General features: G+C 41.8%; 1 protein-coding gene and 1 long non-coding RNA gene across 18 annotated transcripts in view; one reads left to right on the top strand and one right to left on the bottom strand.

The window, feature by feature from the left end:
• sif (guanine nucleotide exchange factor still life) overlaps window positions 1–17,172 on the top strand; it is a 101,814-nt gene that overhangs the window by 44,785 nt on the left and 39,857 nt on the right. For 13 of the 15 annotated variants that reach the window (XM_087346792.1, XM_087346791.1, XM_087346779.1 and 10 more), the window contains 6 exons: window positions 9,883–10,022; window positions 10,953–11,220; window positions 12,159–12,302; window positions 13,428–13,610; window positions 14,731–14,988; window positions 16,775–16,945. In XM_087346792.1, coding sequence (XP_087202918.1) covers window positions 9,883–10,022; window positions 10,953–11,220; window positions 12,159–12,302; window positions 13,428–13,610; window positions 14,731–14,988; window positions 16,775–16,945 — 1,164 coding nt within the window. Of the gene's footprint in view, window positions 1–1,455; window positions 1,666–5,314; window positions 5,997–9,882; window positions 10,023–10,952; window positions 11,221–12,158; window positions 12,303–13,427; window positions 13,611–14,730; window positions 14,989–16,774; window positions 16,946–17,172 lie in introns of those variants that run through there. The other 2 variants (XM_087346811.1, XM_087346804.1) reach the window with 2 other exon arrangements.
• The window catches only part of LOC147875153 (uncharacterized), a 63,807-nt gene continuing 55,464 nt past the window's right edge, over window positions 8,830–17,172 (bottom strand). For 2 of the 3 annotated variants that reach the window (XR_015534704.1, XR_015534702.1), the window contains exons 3-5: window positions 13,257–13,479; window positions 11,429–12,391; window positions 8,830–10,121 (exon numbers count right to left, since the gene is read on the bottom strand). This is a non-coding gene — a long non-coding RNA (uncharacterized LOC147875153). The remainder of the gene's footprint in view (window positions 10,122–11,428; window positions 12,392–13,256; window positions 13,480–17,172) is intronic. The other variant, XR_015534705.1, reaches the window with a different exon arrangement.

Below are 17,172 nucleotides of genomic sequence, written 5' to 3' on the forward strand. Positions count from 1 at the left end.
TATCAAGTGATCCTTAAAATGGAGCCACGAGTTCTGTTTTCTTTGAAGACAGAATTGAATGTTAAATATTACGTAAATGACCTACGTGTTGTCAGATGCCCTAAAATTTCAGTCAAAAGAATTATTTGTTAATTAATTACGTGGCGAAGAAGACAATTTATTTATTTCAGTAATTAACAGATATTTAGAACTTACTGTGTCATTTAAATTCACTCTCTCCTGAAGATGTCAGACTAATAAAATATCCTTCGTTATCTTCTGGTATCATGTTACGGAATTTAATTATTTTATGAATAATTTTGATTAGTATCAGTTATGATTGCGTTCACTTCACCAAACATAACCTTCAAATGTCAAACTAATTTATTCGTAATCGTGAACGTGTAGGAATGTTTCATTATGAATTTGTAAATACACAAAAATTCAGATGGACGTCACACAAATTTTATTTTCAAAAGATCTATTGCCACACGGAATTTGAAGCTTTACATTAAATTATATTAGGGATGTTTCCAGCCCTGAAATTTGCTCATCCACAGTGTTGGCAACATAAACTGTAAAAAAAAAATTAAGAACTTAAATAATACGAAGAATGAAAAGGTTTCGATAGGAAAGGACGTTTCGTAGTAATCGATAGTGACAGGAAGATTCGACTTTTTGTGTCCATAAAATTCAATCCCCATTAAAATGTTGATTTAATAGGAAAAAAGGAGAAAATTGGTTAAAATATTTTTTCTGAGAATATTACGCGGTGAAGTGACGTGGAGACGGAAATACAATGGATTCAATGCGAGGCAGCGAAGTGGATGAATGTCCTATTTTAAACCGATTGGAAAGGTCAAATTGTACCACGAAATATGAAAGGCACGAAGTTGTTATGAGCGAAGGAAATATTTATAATAGGATTATAAGAAAATAGCGAAATTAGCGTAGATTTTAGACTTTTCAGACGGAAGCCCCAAGTTTCGTTAAAGAACACGGACTGATGTTTAAAAAATAATTGTTACGCTGGGGATCGTAGGTTCGAAACCAGATTTATGCATGCTTTGGCCCCCCCCCCCCCGTTTTTCGGTGTACTTTTTCTGTGTAGGTAGAGGGATTACGTCAGGCCGATCCCCCATCCAAGGAGTCCAAATATCTAAACGGTTTCGTATCTTCAGAAGGATTCTGGATTGTTTGCGATAAACAAACAGGACGGAACAATTCTGTAAAACGCATTTACACTTTTGAATTGTAGTCGTTCGCGATCGTTGGTCATAGAGACTAAACTCGGAGAAATATCCAACACGATTTTAGGATGTCAGAGATCGGGGATGATTTCATTCTGATGTACGATTATCTGTTGCGTGCGCGTGAGTGTGACGTCACTGGTCGATTTCGCAAGGAACGACTGAGGAGCAGACCGCCCCCTCAACGCCGCTTGTGTTCCCGGGCCATCTTAACAGAACTCCGAAACTTTTGATACGTGAATGAGCGCGAGTTCACAGTGAGCGGTGGTTTGCAGGTTTCCATTGTCGCGAGTGTCGTAAACCGAGTACCTGTCACTTCCTTGTCTGTTCAGCTGGGAGTTTGGGCAAAGACTTTAACTTAGTTCAACAATAGAACTGAATTATTCGACTCAAAATGGTCCGAAAGAGAATAGAATCCATTATTATGAAGCTTCTGGTATGTATCTATGATGTATATAAATCACAATAGGCTAATAGCATGTTACGTAGTGTAGTACTATTTTCTTTCTCGCAAGAATTGTCGTGCTTTTAACAACGCAGAGGCCACTCGTCAGTTGAACCTGTTGAATTGCTGGATTAATCGGGTTGTCACTTGAATTAACGCAGTTTTAATACAGCGAGAGTGACCTTGTATCTTGCCGGGTTGTGTGACCTTGAGACCGCAGGTCAATACAAGCGATGGCGGCCATGTTGTTTTTCTTGCGGGCGGTCATTTGTTTTTGTGAATGAATATTACGACAAAGAAACATGTGACATGAGTGCGTTGTCTGCAGAGGGATCACGTTTGAGTGCCGTGTGTTTCGAAAACGCGTAACTCGAAGATGTTTTGTCAATAGAATCAGTTGTAAAAATTTGAGTTACGTTCTCGGGCACGTAATTTCCGTCGTAAGTTTGCTGATTGGAATAATCTGGCGGTTAGAACGCTGGCCTTGTAGCCACAGAAATTCTTCGTGTAAAATGTCGCGGCTGGGACATTTACATTTGCCAGCTTCAAGGCCTAAAGCTGTCGTGACGTCTTTTAAGTTTTAAGTCACTCCATGGAGCGACCAAATTATACCACGGGGAAACCTCAGTAAGGTTACACGGGATCTGAGCCGAGATTTCAGCCCGGATTTTTCCAGAAAACGAAGCCGGGATGCTAACCACTTTACCACAACGTACGAGGTGCGATCGGAAAGTTTCAGACTGTGTCAATAGAGGGCGAACCGGATGTAGTACGAGCTTCTGCCGCTAGGGGGTGCGGCCTACATTCATAGTGAATCAGTGTGTCAGCCGGCATCATCGCATTAGCATTTGTTTCTTAGTTACGGGCGTTTTGGTAGTGCATTACACCGACCCTCCTGCGATTTCGGAATGGCGTGTGCATCAAATTTTGCCAAAGACTCGCCAAAACGGCTACGGAAACCTATGAAATGCTAAAGCAAGCATTTGGGGAGTCCGCAATGGGTCGTGCACAAACTTTTGTGTGGCATTCACGTTTTAAAAATGGCCGAACCTCTGTCGATGATGACGAGCGTTCTGGACGACCATCTTCGAGCACAACGCCCGAAAATGTTACGAAGATTCGGCAGGCCATTCACGAAGATCGACGTCGTACCATCAACGACTTGTGCGACATTGTTGGGATAGGCTATGGGACCTGTCAGCTGATTCTAAAGGAAGAACTCCACATGCGACGCATCCTGTCTGAGGACCAGAAGCAGAATCGACTTCGCGTTTGTCAGGAGCTCAAAGATCTTGCAAGAACCGAGCCCAACTTCCTTTCTAAGCTCCGCGTGACTTCTTCCTCTTCCCAAAGATGAAAATTCAGCTAAAGGGAAGGAGATTTGAGACGATAGAAGAGATTCAGGCAGAATCGCAGATGGTGCTTGACAGGCTGACAAAGAAAGATTTCCAGGGATGCTTCCAGGCTTGGCAGCGGCGCTGGGATCGTTGTGTTCACTCCCAGGGGAACTACTTCGAGGGTGATGGATGAATTTAATACCTGAGATAAGTGTACGGGTTTTTATAGGCGCAGTCTTGAAACTTTCCGATCGCACCTCGTATAACATCAATAGAAGAAGAGTGGGTGCCTCTGGTTTTAAAGGTTTTCTGATTCGAGGTCACACAAGATCTGTTTTAATATAGACCATCAGTCCTTAACAGGTTTTGATCGATAAAACAAGACTTTTCATCTCGCCAGCGTCACAACGGAAGGTTTGTTGTGTTACAGATCTAACCATGTTGCTATACGCAGGGCAATTGAATAAGGTTCTTGGCGAGGAAATTTCATGGCCGTTAATTTGATCGTTGTCACGTGGTCTGAATCGAAGACGCGCGCATGTCTTCGTATCCCCTCCCTTCCACCCTCCGGCCCGACCAAGTTCATTATCGAGTGAAAGGACCCGCAGACAATCAGACTGTTATTTGTTGTACGTAATCTTAGGCCGGTGCGAGATTTGAATCACGACAAGTGAACATCACGATCAATGACGTACTGTAAAAAACTCATTTGAGCACTAGAGTGGAATTTGTTATCGCATTACGTACGTTAAAAATGCAATCGGGGATCAGTTTTGTTTAAACCTATAAAATAAGATGGCGGCCACCGGAGATATTTTGTGTTAATTGTTGAGATTACTAACCAGTGATTTTAAACAAGATGCAGACCCACTAACTTGTACAAAAGACACTAAAGTCCGTTAATAATAACTACTGTTTTATGTTACATTATGCTGCAAATTACTTTTTTTGTAAACCTTTAGAGAAAATGTCTCTTTTGAGGACACTTTCTTGCTGGGAAAAATGTCTAGAAAGGTCACGTGAGTTGCCGTAGACCACGTGTCCCGCCGACCATAGGTTGACTCCACGAAGACCCCCCCCCCCCCCCCCCCAGATACGCGCTGTCTCCAGAATAGCCTTGCTTTGTAATTCCATTCTGGAGCCACCTCACCAATAAATTTCGATATTAATATTATTGTTAGGTACATTTTATCACTTCTGTCTCGGTCAGATTTGTCGAATGTGGCTTGAACTTTTCGCAGTGTCGCCATGTTTGAATAATAACTGCAGTACCTCGTATACTTTTAAAATTCGACGATTTGTTAACGCGAGCGGTCAAAAGTTGAAGCAGGTAAATCAGGAATAAAACGTACAAAATAAAATAAATTGAAGTGGAAAGAATCAGCGAGTTTTCTCTGGACAAGATGTCTCCATCTATCACGCATGCGTGAACTGGGTTCGGCTGAACGAGAAAAACGCGAACACTACAGACGATTTCAGTATTTGTGTTTTTAACCCTTTGAAGTCGAAGATCGTCTGAATATTATTTATGAATTCAGTCCGTACCGCGAAGAAAACACTACACCTCACCATTACGAAAATCAGCTGGTTAACCCTTTGAAGGGGAAGAGAGAGAGAGAGAGAGAGAGAGGAAATTGGTGGGGGAGAAGTGAGAGACACTTCGATATCTGGGGGGGAGAAAGAGCATCTTATAGCTAGAAGGTCCCCAGGCAATGCCCGCTCGTCCTTCTGTTAAGGATAAAGTAAGAGTGAAGGCGTTAGTGTGGTGATTGGCATAAAAGGCGGAATTTTGAACTTTGTATTAGCGAAAGCTGAGGCTATTAATTTGGAAGTTTAATATATAATTTAGAAGTTCCTACTGAGGGGAGGGGGGTAAATTTTGACGGCGTTAAGGGGTGGTAAATTTTGATTAATTTAAATAGGGAGGGCTGCATGAGAAGCTTGCAGTGGCAACTTGGAGGGGAAGCTCGTCTTCATAATATTTACGAATCCAGACCGTACCGCGAAGAAAACACTTCACTTAACCATTAGAAGTCGAATCAGGCGGTACCACATAAGATTTAACAAAAGAACATCCCGGTCAAAGCCTTAAGGACGTATCTTCACTCGAATCCTTCGCATTGAACAATGATCATGTAAACCAAGAAAGCGTGTTCACGTTGCGACATTGATCCTTGGCTTCTATCTATCTGTCTCTCTCTTTCTCTCCCCCCACCCCGCGGTCCGCGCGTTGCCATGCCAACCACCCTGCTTGCATGTGGAGACCTCTGGCTGGCTTCGTGACGTCACAGCGATGTTGCTCGAGCGTCTCGCCTGCACAGGATTACTAGGTTCGGTGCTGCAGTGCGAGCTGCCATTTCTGTGTCTACAGCGAAATACGCTGAATGCTTTATTTAACAGTGAGGATCGAATGGAACACGCACTGACGCGTTGTTGAAGTGTTCAGTGGCCATTTTTGTTTTGAGTTCTGCGAACTGCAGATGGCGTAACAGTGTCGCTACGCTTTGCAAAAAAAATGCCTTCTTTCGCTCGTTCCGCGAGGAAGTTGAACGAGACACGTGCATAGGGAACATGGATTGATGAAGCCAACGTGGAGCGATGGTGGAGTCGTCCTCCACCCTGCCCCGATACGGGCGTCGCCCTCACCATGTGGCGTCCAGTGCTATTCGTCGCCGCAGGAACAAGACTGTGCACTTCGGTGACAACCTGCTGACTTCTGACTTCCTGGAGCCCAACGTACAGCAACTCTTCAGTTTCATAGAGACGGTGCTCAGCGCCTGGGTCCTGGACGAGGACGCCGACGGCGACGACAGAAGGCGCCGGAGCAGTAGCAGGAACCTCCATCAGCCCAAGAGGACGCCTTCTGATGTGGTGGCTCTGATCGGAAGGAATCTCAATGGCGACAGGAATATCGGGTGTCCGAGGTTCAAACACCAGCACTGGCGCATCGCGCCAGATCGCTGCAACGCCATCTTTCTCAGTAAGGTAAAACATCTGCCTGCCGTAAACCGCGCTGGAGCGGTGACGTCATTTGTCTGTCGTGTCCACGAACCCAGAGACGGAATAATATGGTTTTTTGTTTGTTGTCGTTCGTACCACCTGACTGCAAGGAGCAGAGGCCCTCGTGAGAAGCTGATAGTAACTCATCTAATCGAGAAACTTCCTGCCGTCTGTTCATTGCATTGATCACAATGCTTCAGTTTCTATCCATCTATGTCCAGTTCTCTACAGTGATCACTTTCCAGCCGAAGTAATTTAATGTTCGCATTTTAAACTTTTCCACGCGTCCTCTCTCCTTTTTCCTCAGTTGTTCCACGCTAATAATGCCTGGTTAAGAGCACGAATTTTTTTAGCTCGTCTTTAAGCATTTATCTGCAGCTTCTCGTGTCTTAATCTTTCTTGCCGGTTATATTCAAATGTTCTCCTCGACACTATTTTAAAAATGTGTTTTTCATTTACAGTGCATAATACTACAGTTTTTCTTATTAGTAAGCAGTAGCTTGAACATTTCCCCATGAAACCCTGAAGACCTCGAATGTCTGTAAACTAATTCGTCCGTGGCTTAAAAATGGCAGTCAGTAAAACTTCCTACACTCGTTTAAGTGACCAACATCTCCTTTGAATTAGAAAGCCTGCATCTTACTTAAGTAGATACATTAAAAATTCACAAATAATTTCTCAGTACGTGGACTTAACAAATTTATTCTGTCGTACGAAGTTGAAATTGTATAGCTTTTGATTACGATGATGATGATGATAATAATTAGCAGATTACTTTACAAGCATTCTAATAATAATTAGAAAATAACCCATTTAAATAAACGGGCAATTGAAAACATTAATACAAGAATAATATTTGCTTTGTTCAAACTCTCAAGAACAGCGTCCCTTACTCAAGAAAGACGAATTTAATTAAGAATTTAATTACGTAAACGAAACAGCAAAGTTTAGAGATTTAACTCGTCCATATCCAGATAACTTTACAGCGATTTCAGAATTTATGATCGCTGATTCAACATACTAGGATCTGCATTTTGATTAACACGTCGCGTTAATAAAACAATTATATATATATAGGCCTACGTATTGTTTTAAGCGATGTCTTCAACCACAAAACTGAAATTTGAGATTTTAATGGCGGTGTTCTTTAGGTTTTAGCGTCGTGTGGTTGGTAGATTCCAGGGTTTTGGAGAAGCGTACTGCCTCCATCTTCAGGACTGAAGATAAATATCATTTAAAAATGGAGAATATTTTTCTGTTTAACGAATTTACCAAACCTGGTGAAACAAACTTACGTAGGCCTCATGCCCTGTGATATTCATGGAGATTTGAATTAAACTAGTCGTGTGAGGTGTCCTCACGAGTTAGCCTTTTGCTTCCACAGATAATTCTACTGATGCGGCCTAAAACAATCTAAACAAGAAGCCGAACACAGCTTAAATTAATGTAACTTAACATATCCAATATCTACCATCACGTGACGTAACCTAACCTAACTTAACCCGACGTAACGGAACTTAAACAATCACAGATAAATCCAGTCTAACTCAGTCCAGCATAGCCAACATAAACAATCCTGCAACAGTTTTACAATTTCTTGTACAGTAATAATGAAGAAAAAGTGACCTGACTGGAATTCTATCGCATGACGTTCTGCGCATGCGCTGTCATGAGATGCATTTCGTTTCATTGATACGCCATGAACTAACATATCGGGGATACCAGATATAAGGTTGCTACGAGGTGTGCACCGAATATTGGTTGGGAAGCCTGAGGGGAAGAGACCGCTGGGGAGACCTAGACGTAGATGGGAGGATAATCTCAGGCGGGATCTATGGGAGATAGGAGTTGAAGGAGACTGGATTTTGTTGGCCCAGGACAGGGTCCGGTGGAGGGCTTTGGTTAATTCGGTGATGAACCTTCGGCTTCCGTAAGCCATCTGGTTGGTTGGGTCCACTATTTGGGAAGCCTGAGGGGAAGAGACCGCTGGAGAGACCTAGACGTAGATGGGAGGATAATCTCAGGCGGGATCTATGGGAGATTGGAGTTGAAGGAGACTGGATTTTGTTGGCCCAGGACAGGGTCCGGTGGAGGGCTTTGGTTAATTCGGTGATGAACCTACGGGTTCCCTAAGCCATCTGGTTGGTTGGGTCCACTATTTGGGAAGCCTGAGGGGAAGAGACCTCTGGGGAGACCTAGACGTAGATGGAGGATAATCTCAGGCGGGATCTATGGGAGATAGGAGTTGAAGGAGACTGGATTTTGTTGGCCCAGGACAGGGTCCGGTGGAGGGCTTTGGTTAATTCGGTGATGAACCTACGGGTTCCCTAAGCCATCTGGTTGGTTGGGTCCACTATTTGGGAAGCCTGAGGGGAAGAGACCTCTGGGGAGACCTAGACGTAGATGGGAGGATAATCTCAGGCGGGATCTACGGGAGATAGGAGTTGAAGGAGACTGGATTTTGTTGGCCCAGGACAGGGCTTTGGTTAATTCGGTGATGAACCTTTGGGTTTCATAAGCCATCTGGTTGGTTGGGTCCACTATTTGGGAAGCCTGAGGGGAAGAGACCTCTGGAGAGACCTAGACGTAGATGGGAGGATAATGTCAGGCGGGATCTATGGGAGAGAGGAGTTGAAGGAGACTGGATTTTGTTGGTCTGGTGGAGGGCTTTGGTTAATTCGGTGATGAACCTTCGGGTTCGGTAAGCCAACTAGTTAGTTAACAACATCAGCTATGGATGATACTGGAAATTTGTGCAATAAGGAATTAGCTCCGTGATTTTTACCAGGAAGTCGTCGTCTGTTACAAAAAAACAACAAAATAGACAAATGTTGATATTAAATACACTGCGATGTTACACTGTTCTCGGTTGCCTAGACATACAGGGGTTAATCTACTGCACAGACTTGAAATTTCGGTCAAGTTGAATTAAAGCTGTCTTGTCCGAAATGAATACATTGCATGTGAGGACTGTCTTGAGAAGGTCGGTGAGGTGGAGAGGCACTTGTGTGCTCTTTCAACATTGAAGGAGCCTCGTTCTTGTCTCCATTGTAATCTGGAGCATCTGTAGCAGTTCGCACACTGCCATCTATCGGAAATTCCAAGTAGGTCACCGTGCCGAGTGGCTTGTCACTTCAAGCCGGAAAAGAACCACTGCACGTGCATCAGGGCGGCGAAAAGCGATCGAGAATGAGCGATGGTTTGGCCATTGCACGTGAGGTGTGAATTGAATGTTGGTCATCGCTTTTCTTCCGTGGGTTTTGAAAGGAGAATCTGAAGTCAAATCAACTGATCCTCGGAATCATATATTAAAATGCCATTTCATCTCAGAGATTATGTAATTGATCGTCACGTTTTTGTGGTAAATAAGTACAAAGATTTAGACTTGTTTATTAAGGCTTTGACCGGGATGTTCTTTTGTTAAATCTTATGTGGTACCGCCTGATTCGACTTCTAATGGTTAAGTGAAGTGTTTTCTTCGCGGTACGGTCTGGATTCGTAAATATTATGAAGACGAGCTTCGGCTTCAAAGGGTTAACCAGCTGATTTTCGTAATGGTGAGGTGTAGTGTTTTCTTCGCGGTACGGACTGAATTCGTAAATAATATTCAGACGATCTTCGTCTTCAAAGGGTTAACCATTTATTACATGTGATATGTGATCACACGCTCTGTGTAATATTTACGAATGGCGGGAGATTAAAAAATCGACGGATATGAGAATCGACGAATATCGAGGGCTGCCTGTGTTTAATCCAGCGTTTTCGAAGGAGTTGCGAGTCACACCGATGGTCTGTTCGGACAGCGACGTTGAGTGGCAAGAGGATTTATCCTGAGACCCAGTGTTGATGTTTCTGTTGCTCCGTTCTGCAGATGTCGGACGACGACCGGATGTCCCTGACGACGGCGGTCAGCGACGAGGAGGAGAGCGTCCACAACTCGCCGTACCGCGCCAAGCAGACAGGCACCGCTGCCGCGTCCTTCAACTGCACAGGCGCCGTCAGGAAGGCGGGGTGAGTCTGACGCCGCAGCGCGTGGCCTTCAAGTGTAAATGGCGTTGGGGAGATGTCATCTTCCAGTTCAGAATTTCCTTTTTACTTCCCATCTCATGTCTGAAAGCGTAAACATAAAAATATACACGACTGCAGTTTAACTAATTGGGAATGTGTAAGCGGGAGACTGGAAAATGATAGGATAATATTAAAATTGATCTAAACAGAATACGCTTTTGGGTCTGGTCTGGATTCATGTTGTTTTGGGATAGCGACCGGTGGGTGGCTGTTGTGAACACTGTAATGAACTTTCAGATTCTATATGATAATTTCTTCCTGCTTATATATTACATTTAGGTGCACCAATCAGTGACAAATTTCTGATATTTTTATGGGATCTTGACATGAAGTGCATAAGGTAGTACATTTGCGTCATATTGTGAATTAAGTTAATATTTTAATATTTTCCGTCAAATCACAATTTTTAATAAGATGATAAAATATAAAATATTTAAAATATCATTTCACGTTCCGCATCGATTGATCGATTTACAAATTGGAACGTTCCAATTTGTAAATCGATCATTCGATATCATTCGATATTTTAAATATTTTATATTTTATCATCTTATTAAAAATTGTGATTTGACGGAAAATATTAAAATATGAAGTGCATAGTAAACATTCAGTCGGGAGACGATGTTGCTCTCATGAAATTCATCTCAGCAGCTTTAATTCTGGGTTTGTCTTCGTCCTCCATCGACCAGGGAACTGGAAATGCTATTGGCGCAGTCTTCTCATGATTTTTTTTCTGAATTTGTTATGGTCTAAATACATTGTTTATTAGGCCTTGCAATTTCTAGAAATATCGATTTTTCTCTTCATATTTTGAAACAAAATATGAGACTAAAAAGCGGACAAACAGGCGGTGCCCATTGAATCTTGTCGCAGATTCCTCAGCGTCAAGAAGTGGCTGCTTCGGAAAAAGCACCAGATAGAGCTGGCGCGCAAGAGAGGCTGGAAGGGCTATTGGGTGTGTCTGAAGGGCACAACCCTTCTCTTCTATCCGTGTGACTCCCGAGAGGGACGCTCTGTCGAGGCGGCCCCCAAGCACCTCATTATCGTTGATGGCGCCATAATGCAGCCCATACCAGAACACCCAAAAAGGGACTACATATTCTGCCTCAGCACAGCTTTTGGGGATGCTTACCTCTTCCAGGTAAGTGAATCAGCTGATTTTAATGCGGTTTTTATTACTTAAAGTGTCTGAAACTGTAAAATTGGTATTTTGATTAAAATAAAATTTATTTTCCTCTGTGTTTCGTATGGTTTGTTTAACGGTTCTGTCAGCAGGTCACAATATGTAGCTTCAGATGACAGGATACTTAATAAATAATGTTAAGTTATGGTACTTTGCTGGTACTTGCCTTGTGGGACTGAGGAAAACTGCAAGAAAACCCTCAGTTAGGATACCCGGTCTCTGGGTCAAGGTTCGGACCTGGGACCTTCTGAGGACGATGCAGTGTTTGATCTACTAGCGTAATTTTATTTTCTGTGGTATTCCTGCAGCTGAAATAGAAACCAAATGAAGAATGTTTCATTTATTGCTTAACTTTTCAATGGATGTCGGACTCGGCGCCTTCTTTTCGCTTACCATCCCTCCCCTCACACGCGGGCTTGAGGCTGCCGTAAGAAATGGCAGAGTACAATTCTTAACGATTGGCTCACACCCGCAAGATGTATTTACTTTTAATTTCTTGTGGAATTTGGAAAGATAAGTCGACACATGGACACGCGTGTATTGATGTTTTGATACTGGCGTATCACCTGTATTAATTTGGTATTTTCTTCGCTGATGACAAAGGGCTTGGATAATTAGCTAAAAATTAACAAGAAACTCATGCAAGCTCCTTTAAGCCCCCTGGAACACATTTCTGGTCCCTAAGAAATGTACATAGAAAATAATTAATCCTTGGAAGTATCTTCTGTTCCTTTTCCTTCAAGAATCTGGTGGTTGTTCTTAAAACTAAAAATGCATGGCGATGTTCTCCTTCATTCGCCATTCGCCACTAGATGGTAGAATCTTGGCTACTTAATGATTCTTGATAGGATCCTTCATAGCGAGTTCATTTCTTTTGAGTCCACTGTTATGTTCAGGCTCCGTGTCAAGTTGAGCTGGAGAACTGGGTGAATAGCATCCATTCTGCCTGTGCGGCTGCGTTTGCACGTCATCGAGGTAAAACGGGCACGTTACACTTGCTGCAGGAAGAGATCTTTCGTCTGGAGAAGGCCATTGAATCGGTGCGTATGACTAGTAGTTGGTACATATTCCTTGAAGCAGTCAGGTTGCATATCATCAATTGCATTTCTGCATGATTAATCAGATGACTCTGCAATGGAAATATTGATCAATAAATAAACTTGTATTAAGAAAGGGAAGATTATTACGTTGTATGCGTCCCAATTCATGTAAACGCTGGAAGAAACACAGTTTCTGTGTGATCTTATATATAATTCCTTCACAGCGTGTAACAACTTACATTTAACAAAAGATTTAATCGATTTAAAACTGTTGAACAGTCATTAATCTGCTAGAAATATTTCTCACTTTTGTTCTCCATTCTGACTGATATTTTGTACTTACAAACCTGTAAAAAAAAAAGTGAATCTGTCATTCAATCTTTGCTGAAGGTTTTGCAGTTGATGAAGTTTTCTATACTGTTCTACTTTCTCTATGTATGATTTTGTCAAAATTGTGTGTTGTCTCCACCATCCCACTTGTATATCGAACCTTCTAATCCTCTTTGAAATAATTATGCAAACAAAATGAAGTGGTTCATTCAGATTTTTCTATTCACTGCATTTTTAGGTGTTCTTGTGCTGCCCATGTAATGGGTGGATGCATTTCTTGAATATTTTTGTGTTCCAACTCTCCGTGATGCCGTTGCGAACGGCCCTCAGCAATGACATCATTACCTGTGGCGCCTGTCTGTACACACATAACTTGAGAGCAGCTTAATGAATTTTCATTAAATTTGACGTAAATATTATGTATGCCATTGGATGCGACTCCAAATTTGTACCTTTATTTATTTCATACAATAGGCAGTACCAATGTAACACGTTCAAACTTGTGAGGTGGGACGGTGATGCTGTCATCTGTCATTGGCCATATGAACTATTTGATATCACATATTTAAGATGTGGCATAAGATACACATTTGGAATTTTGTGCGCTGCACAGAGAACACTTACCCAATTTTGTTTCCGTAAGAACTTGTATTTTGCGATCTTTATTATTAAATTACGTTTCGGTTTATTTATCGAACATTTCGTCACAGAGTTTTTCAGTTGGAATGTGTGAGGTAAGAAAGGATCTACTCCTGTGCTGTTCCCTGTGAATTTGAATTTTAATGTCGTGCGCAGGACCACAAACTGAAGCACATGGCAGACCTACAGCAAAGCGTAGTGTCGGATCCTGAAACAAAGCAGCAGATCAACAACCAAATTGTTCAGTGGGAGGAGAACCTGGAACGCCTACACTGTGAACAGTTCAGATTGCGCTGTTACATGGCGAGCTTGCAGAGCGGAGAACTTCCAAACCCAAAGGTAATCCAAAGTCATCTTAATCCTGGCACAGAGACAAAATCTGTGGAGTGTGAGCGTCGAACGTGATGTCGTTAAACCTTCCAAATGAAAGTGTATTGAATATAACTGTAGTTTATTATTTGTGACCTCGCTAATGCATTCGGTTTCAGTAGTTGGTGAACATGCACATGCAGTCTTATGTACTGACGTGGAGATGAAATGAGTGTGTGTGATTCCGATATCAATGCCCAGTCAAAATGAACACCAGATCTCCTTGTTTCAAGAATCTAAAAGACCATTTTTAATGCTTTCCTTCACATAATTGATAAATTACAGGTGTTTTATTACCAACAAAAAAAAAGCAAAGAAGCTAATTGAAAACTCACAGTTTTTTCACCACCGTAAATAAAGAAAAGCAGCGGAAAGTGTGGATGATTGACGTATAATATTTTATGACCAGTTAGACATTCTGTACGAACGTTCAATGCCACAAGATTTTACTGTTAGAGGTCTATAATATGCAGATGTTTCACACACAATGCTTTAACATTTTATGGGATTGATAATGATAATACGTTCCTGCATATATTATGCTCTTATTTCAATTTTGATATAAACAAGCAGCGTTAGAATTGTACTACATCCTCCTATAGTCCAGATTCGACACCTTGAGACTTTTGGCTTTTTCCAAAGAAAAAAATTATCTCAAAGGTAGATGATTTCTGTTGACTGAGACAACAGTGAACAGAATGCGAATGAGGATGTGGAGATGAAATTAAAGGTGTTGACACGGAATGGTTTTTTGTGTGCTGTCTTAAAAAAAAGGCAGCAATATTTTCATTAAAATATCTATCAGACTGACAGGAGAGGTATTATAATGTGAAAAGTGTATTCAGCCAAAGAGAAAGAAACTTTCAGAAGTGAACATCTTAGAATTTTAAATTTTTTGTATAATTGTCTGCCTGTTCTTATATGTATCAGGCTGATACTGTTAATTTGCTAGTATTTATTGTGTCGCTGTGGATAGCGTTAAATTGATATGAAGTTACGTCTTCTAAAATGATCTCGAGAACTTACTTTCTTTCATAATATGTGATTAACAAGTGTTTTACAAAATGCCGTTCTTTTAAATTGTTTCCAGAGTCTCTTGACCCACGTGTCTCGTGCTACAAAGAACACGTTGAACAAATTAGGAGTGTTCACCGTATCTTCGTTTCATGCCTTCATTTGCGCTCGGAGTCCGTCGCTACTGAACAATCTTCTGGCAGGTCGTGGTGCTACCAAGCGAAGGCCTCCTATGCTCTCGCGCTCAAATTCTGGCTCTAGCCGGCGTTCACTCCAGATGACATCAAGGGAGGAGAGTGAAAAGACTGTCAAAGTATCTCTGCCTGATAATCAGGTATTGGAAGACAAAATAGCACGTTCGTCATTAGAATCCAGTGCTAGGAATTGTCGGATTCAATGTTGGTCCATTACTATTATATTAACTACTGTTAGGCAAAATTTATTCCTCCTTTATTGAATGTACGCAGTGGTAGAATACTTTAGTGTCAGGTCTTCAAAAGACGTAGATCTGTTTGAATATTAATACCCGATTGCATTATCCACACCATCACATAATTTATGCACCATCAGTTTATGTTGTGAAGTTTAGAAAAATTGAAAGCAGACGAGGCGTGGAGTTACTAGAATGATAGAAATCATTTATCTAGTTGTTTTGTTATTTAATTTTTTATATTGATCATTGTTAAAATGATTTAATTATTTTTCTTCTGCCTCCAAGAAAGTAGAAGGTCCAAGTACCTCCTCAATCTGTGACTCTAATATTCTTTCAAAGCACCACTTAGACATTTTTATGTGCAGCGCCAAATGGTGTTGCCGACTCCCCATAATTTCACTTCTAAACGTTTCCGAAAATATACATTCAGTTTTACTCGATATGTGGACTTTGTCCGTCATCTAGTATTACAATCGGGACAAATTTTTGGAAACTGGAGCTGTTTATGGCACATTGCATTCTTCTGGGAATATTATAAAATAAACAGGCTCCAGAATTCCAGGCATACCACCTGCTATCTTTGTTAAATGTTGGTGTTCACCGAAGGAGTAACGCAGTTTTATTTTTAAAGTTTTAATAAAACACTTTCAGAAGATAAATATATACTGGAGGTATGTTAATACTTTGCTCTTCCAAACGAAGCCAGAACAAACCCTTACCCACAGCAACGATACACGGCCGAAAAGATAGCACCGAATATATGTTTCATCTGTTCTAAACTTGTCAGTTAAGTGTGATAATTCCTCAAGAGAAACTTATTTATCTGGTGAGTTTACTCATATGCTTCAGAGCTAAGTACTCCAAATACGAGGCGCGTCCTCAAAGTAAGTTTCCCTGGGGCCGTTTACAGAAACAAAACACAATTTCATGGAAATATTTATTGCAACAGATACAGCAAGTGTCCAGCTATTTTTCAACATATTCGCCACCGGAATTGAGACATTGGTCATACCGTGGGACCAACTTTTGAATACCTGTGTCGTAGAAGTCTGCCGCCTGGGATTGGAACCACTGTGTGACAACCATCTCCGCCTCTCTGTCATTCTCAAAACGCTGACGCTGACCGGACAGGAATTTCTTGAGGTGTAGGAAAAGATGGAAATCACTGGGAGCGAGGTCCGGGCTGTAGGGTGAATGATTAAACACCTCCCAGCTGAACTCCTGCAGGAGACTTGCTGTCCGTCGAGCCGTGTGCGGCCTAGCGTTATCACTGACCGCACTTCACAGTCGGCGGGAGCTGGAATAAGAACCTCCATCTTCAACAGCTGCAACGATGCTATTGTGAGAACGCGGGAGGTGCCGTTAGTGCATGCGCCATGCTACGTCATTGCTCTATCACGTACGCACAGTCGCTTCGCGCAATATAAGGTTTGCTAGCTGTGGGGCGAGTGGGAAACTTACTTTGAGGACGCGCCTCGTATGTAGTCAAAGACTTGTCATTTGTTTAGTGTCTCTTGGAGTTACATGCTGTGGTCAAATTTGTCTGTTCTTGTTATACAGAAATTTACTAATCTGATTGAAGAATGTGTTTCTTGTAAATTACCTGGTTCTTTAATTGTGACCCAATTTCCTGGTGTGTCTGACATACTCCATGTGGATAATTCCTTGGGCGTGCTGATCCCCGCAGACTGCTCACGTGTACCTGCGGGATGCAATGTCCGTGGAGGAGTTCCTCGTGAGTGCTTGCGGTCGCAAGAATTTAAACGCCATGGAGCATTTTGTCCGTGTCAAGAAAAGACGAGACATGGAAGACCACAACTATTTCGTTCCGCATCGGACGGACCTCATAGAAACATACGTGAGTGTTCTTCACGTTGCATTTTTTGTTTTAATCTTTCTGCATTAAAATCTTATTTGATATTTTAAATATGTGATATTTTGTTTTATTCTGCGTTAGCTGTGAAAGGTCTCTTGCTAGACCAAAATATTACCTTGTTTTCTACCTGTTGTCAGTTCCTAGATATTGCGTTGAAGTTTTGCTGTGGGTAAAGTATCTACTGGGAGTGCAAGTGTACTTAAAATGTC

This window comes from Zootermopsis nevadensis, unplaced genomic scaffold (assembly GCF_977971745.1).
Source record: "Zootermopsis nevadensis isolate Lab colony 2312 unplaced genomic scaffold, Znev_1.0 Znev_ptg000001l, whole genome shotgun sequence".
In the NCBI taxonomy this organism is placed as follows: domain Eukaryota; kingdom Metazoa; phylum Arthropoda; class Insecta; order Blattodea; family Termopsidae; genus Zootermopsis; species Zootermopsis nevadensis.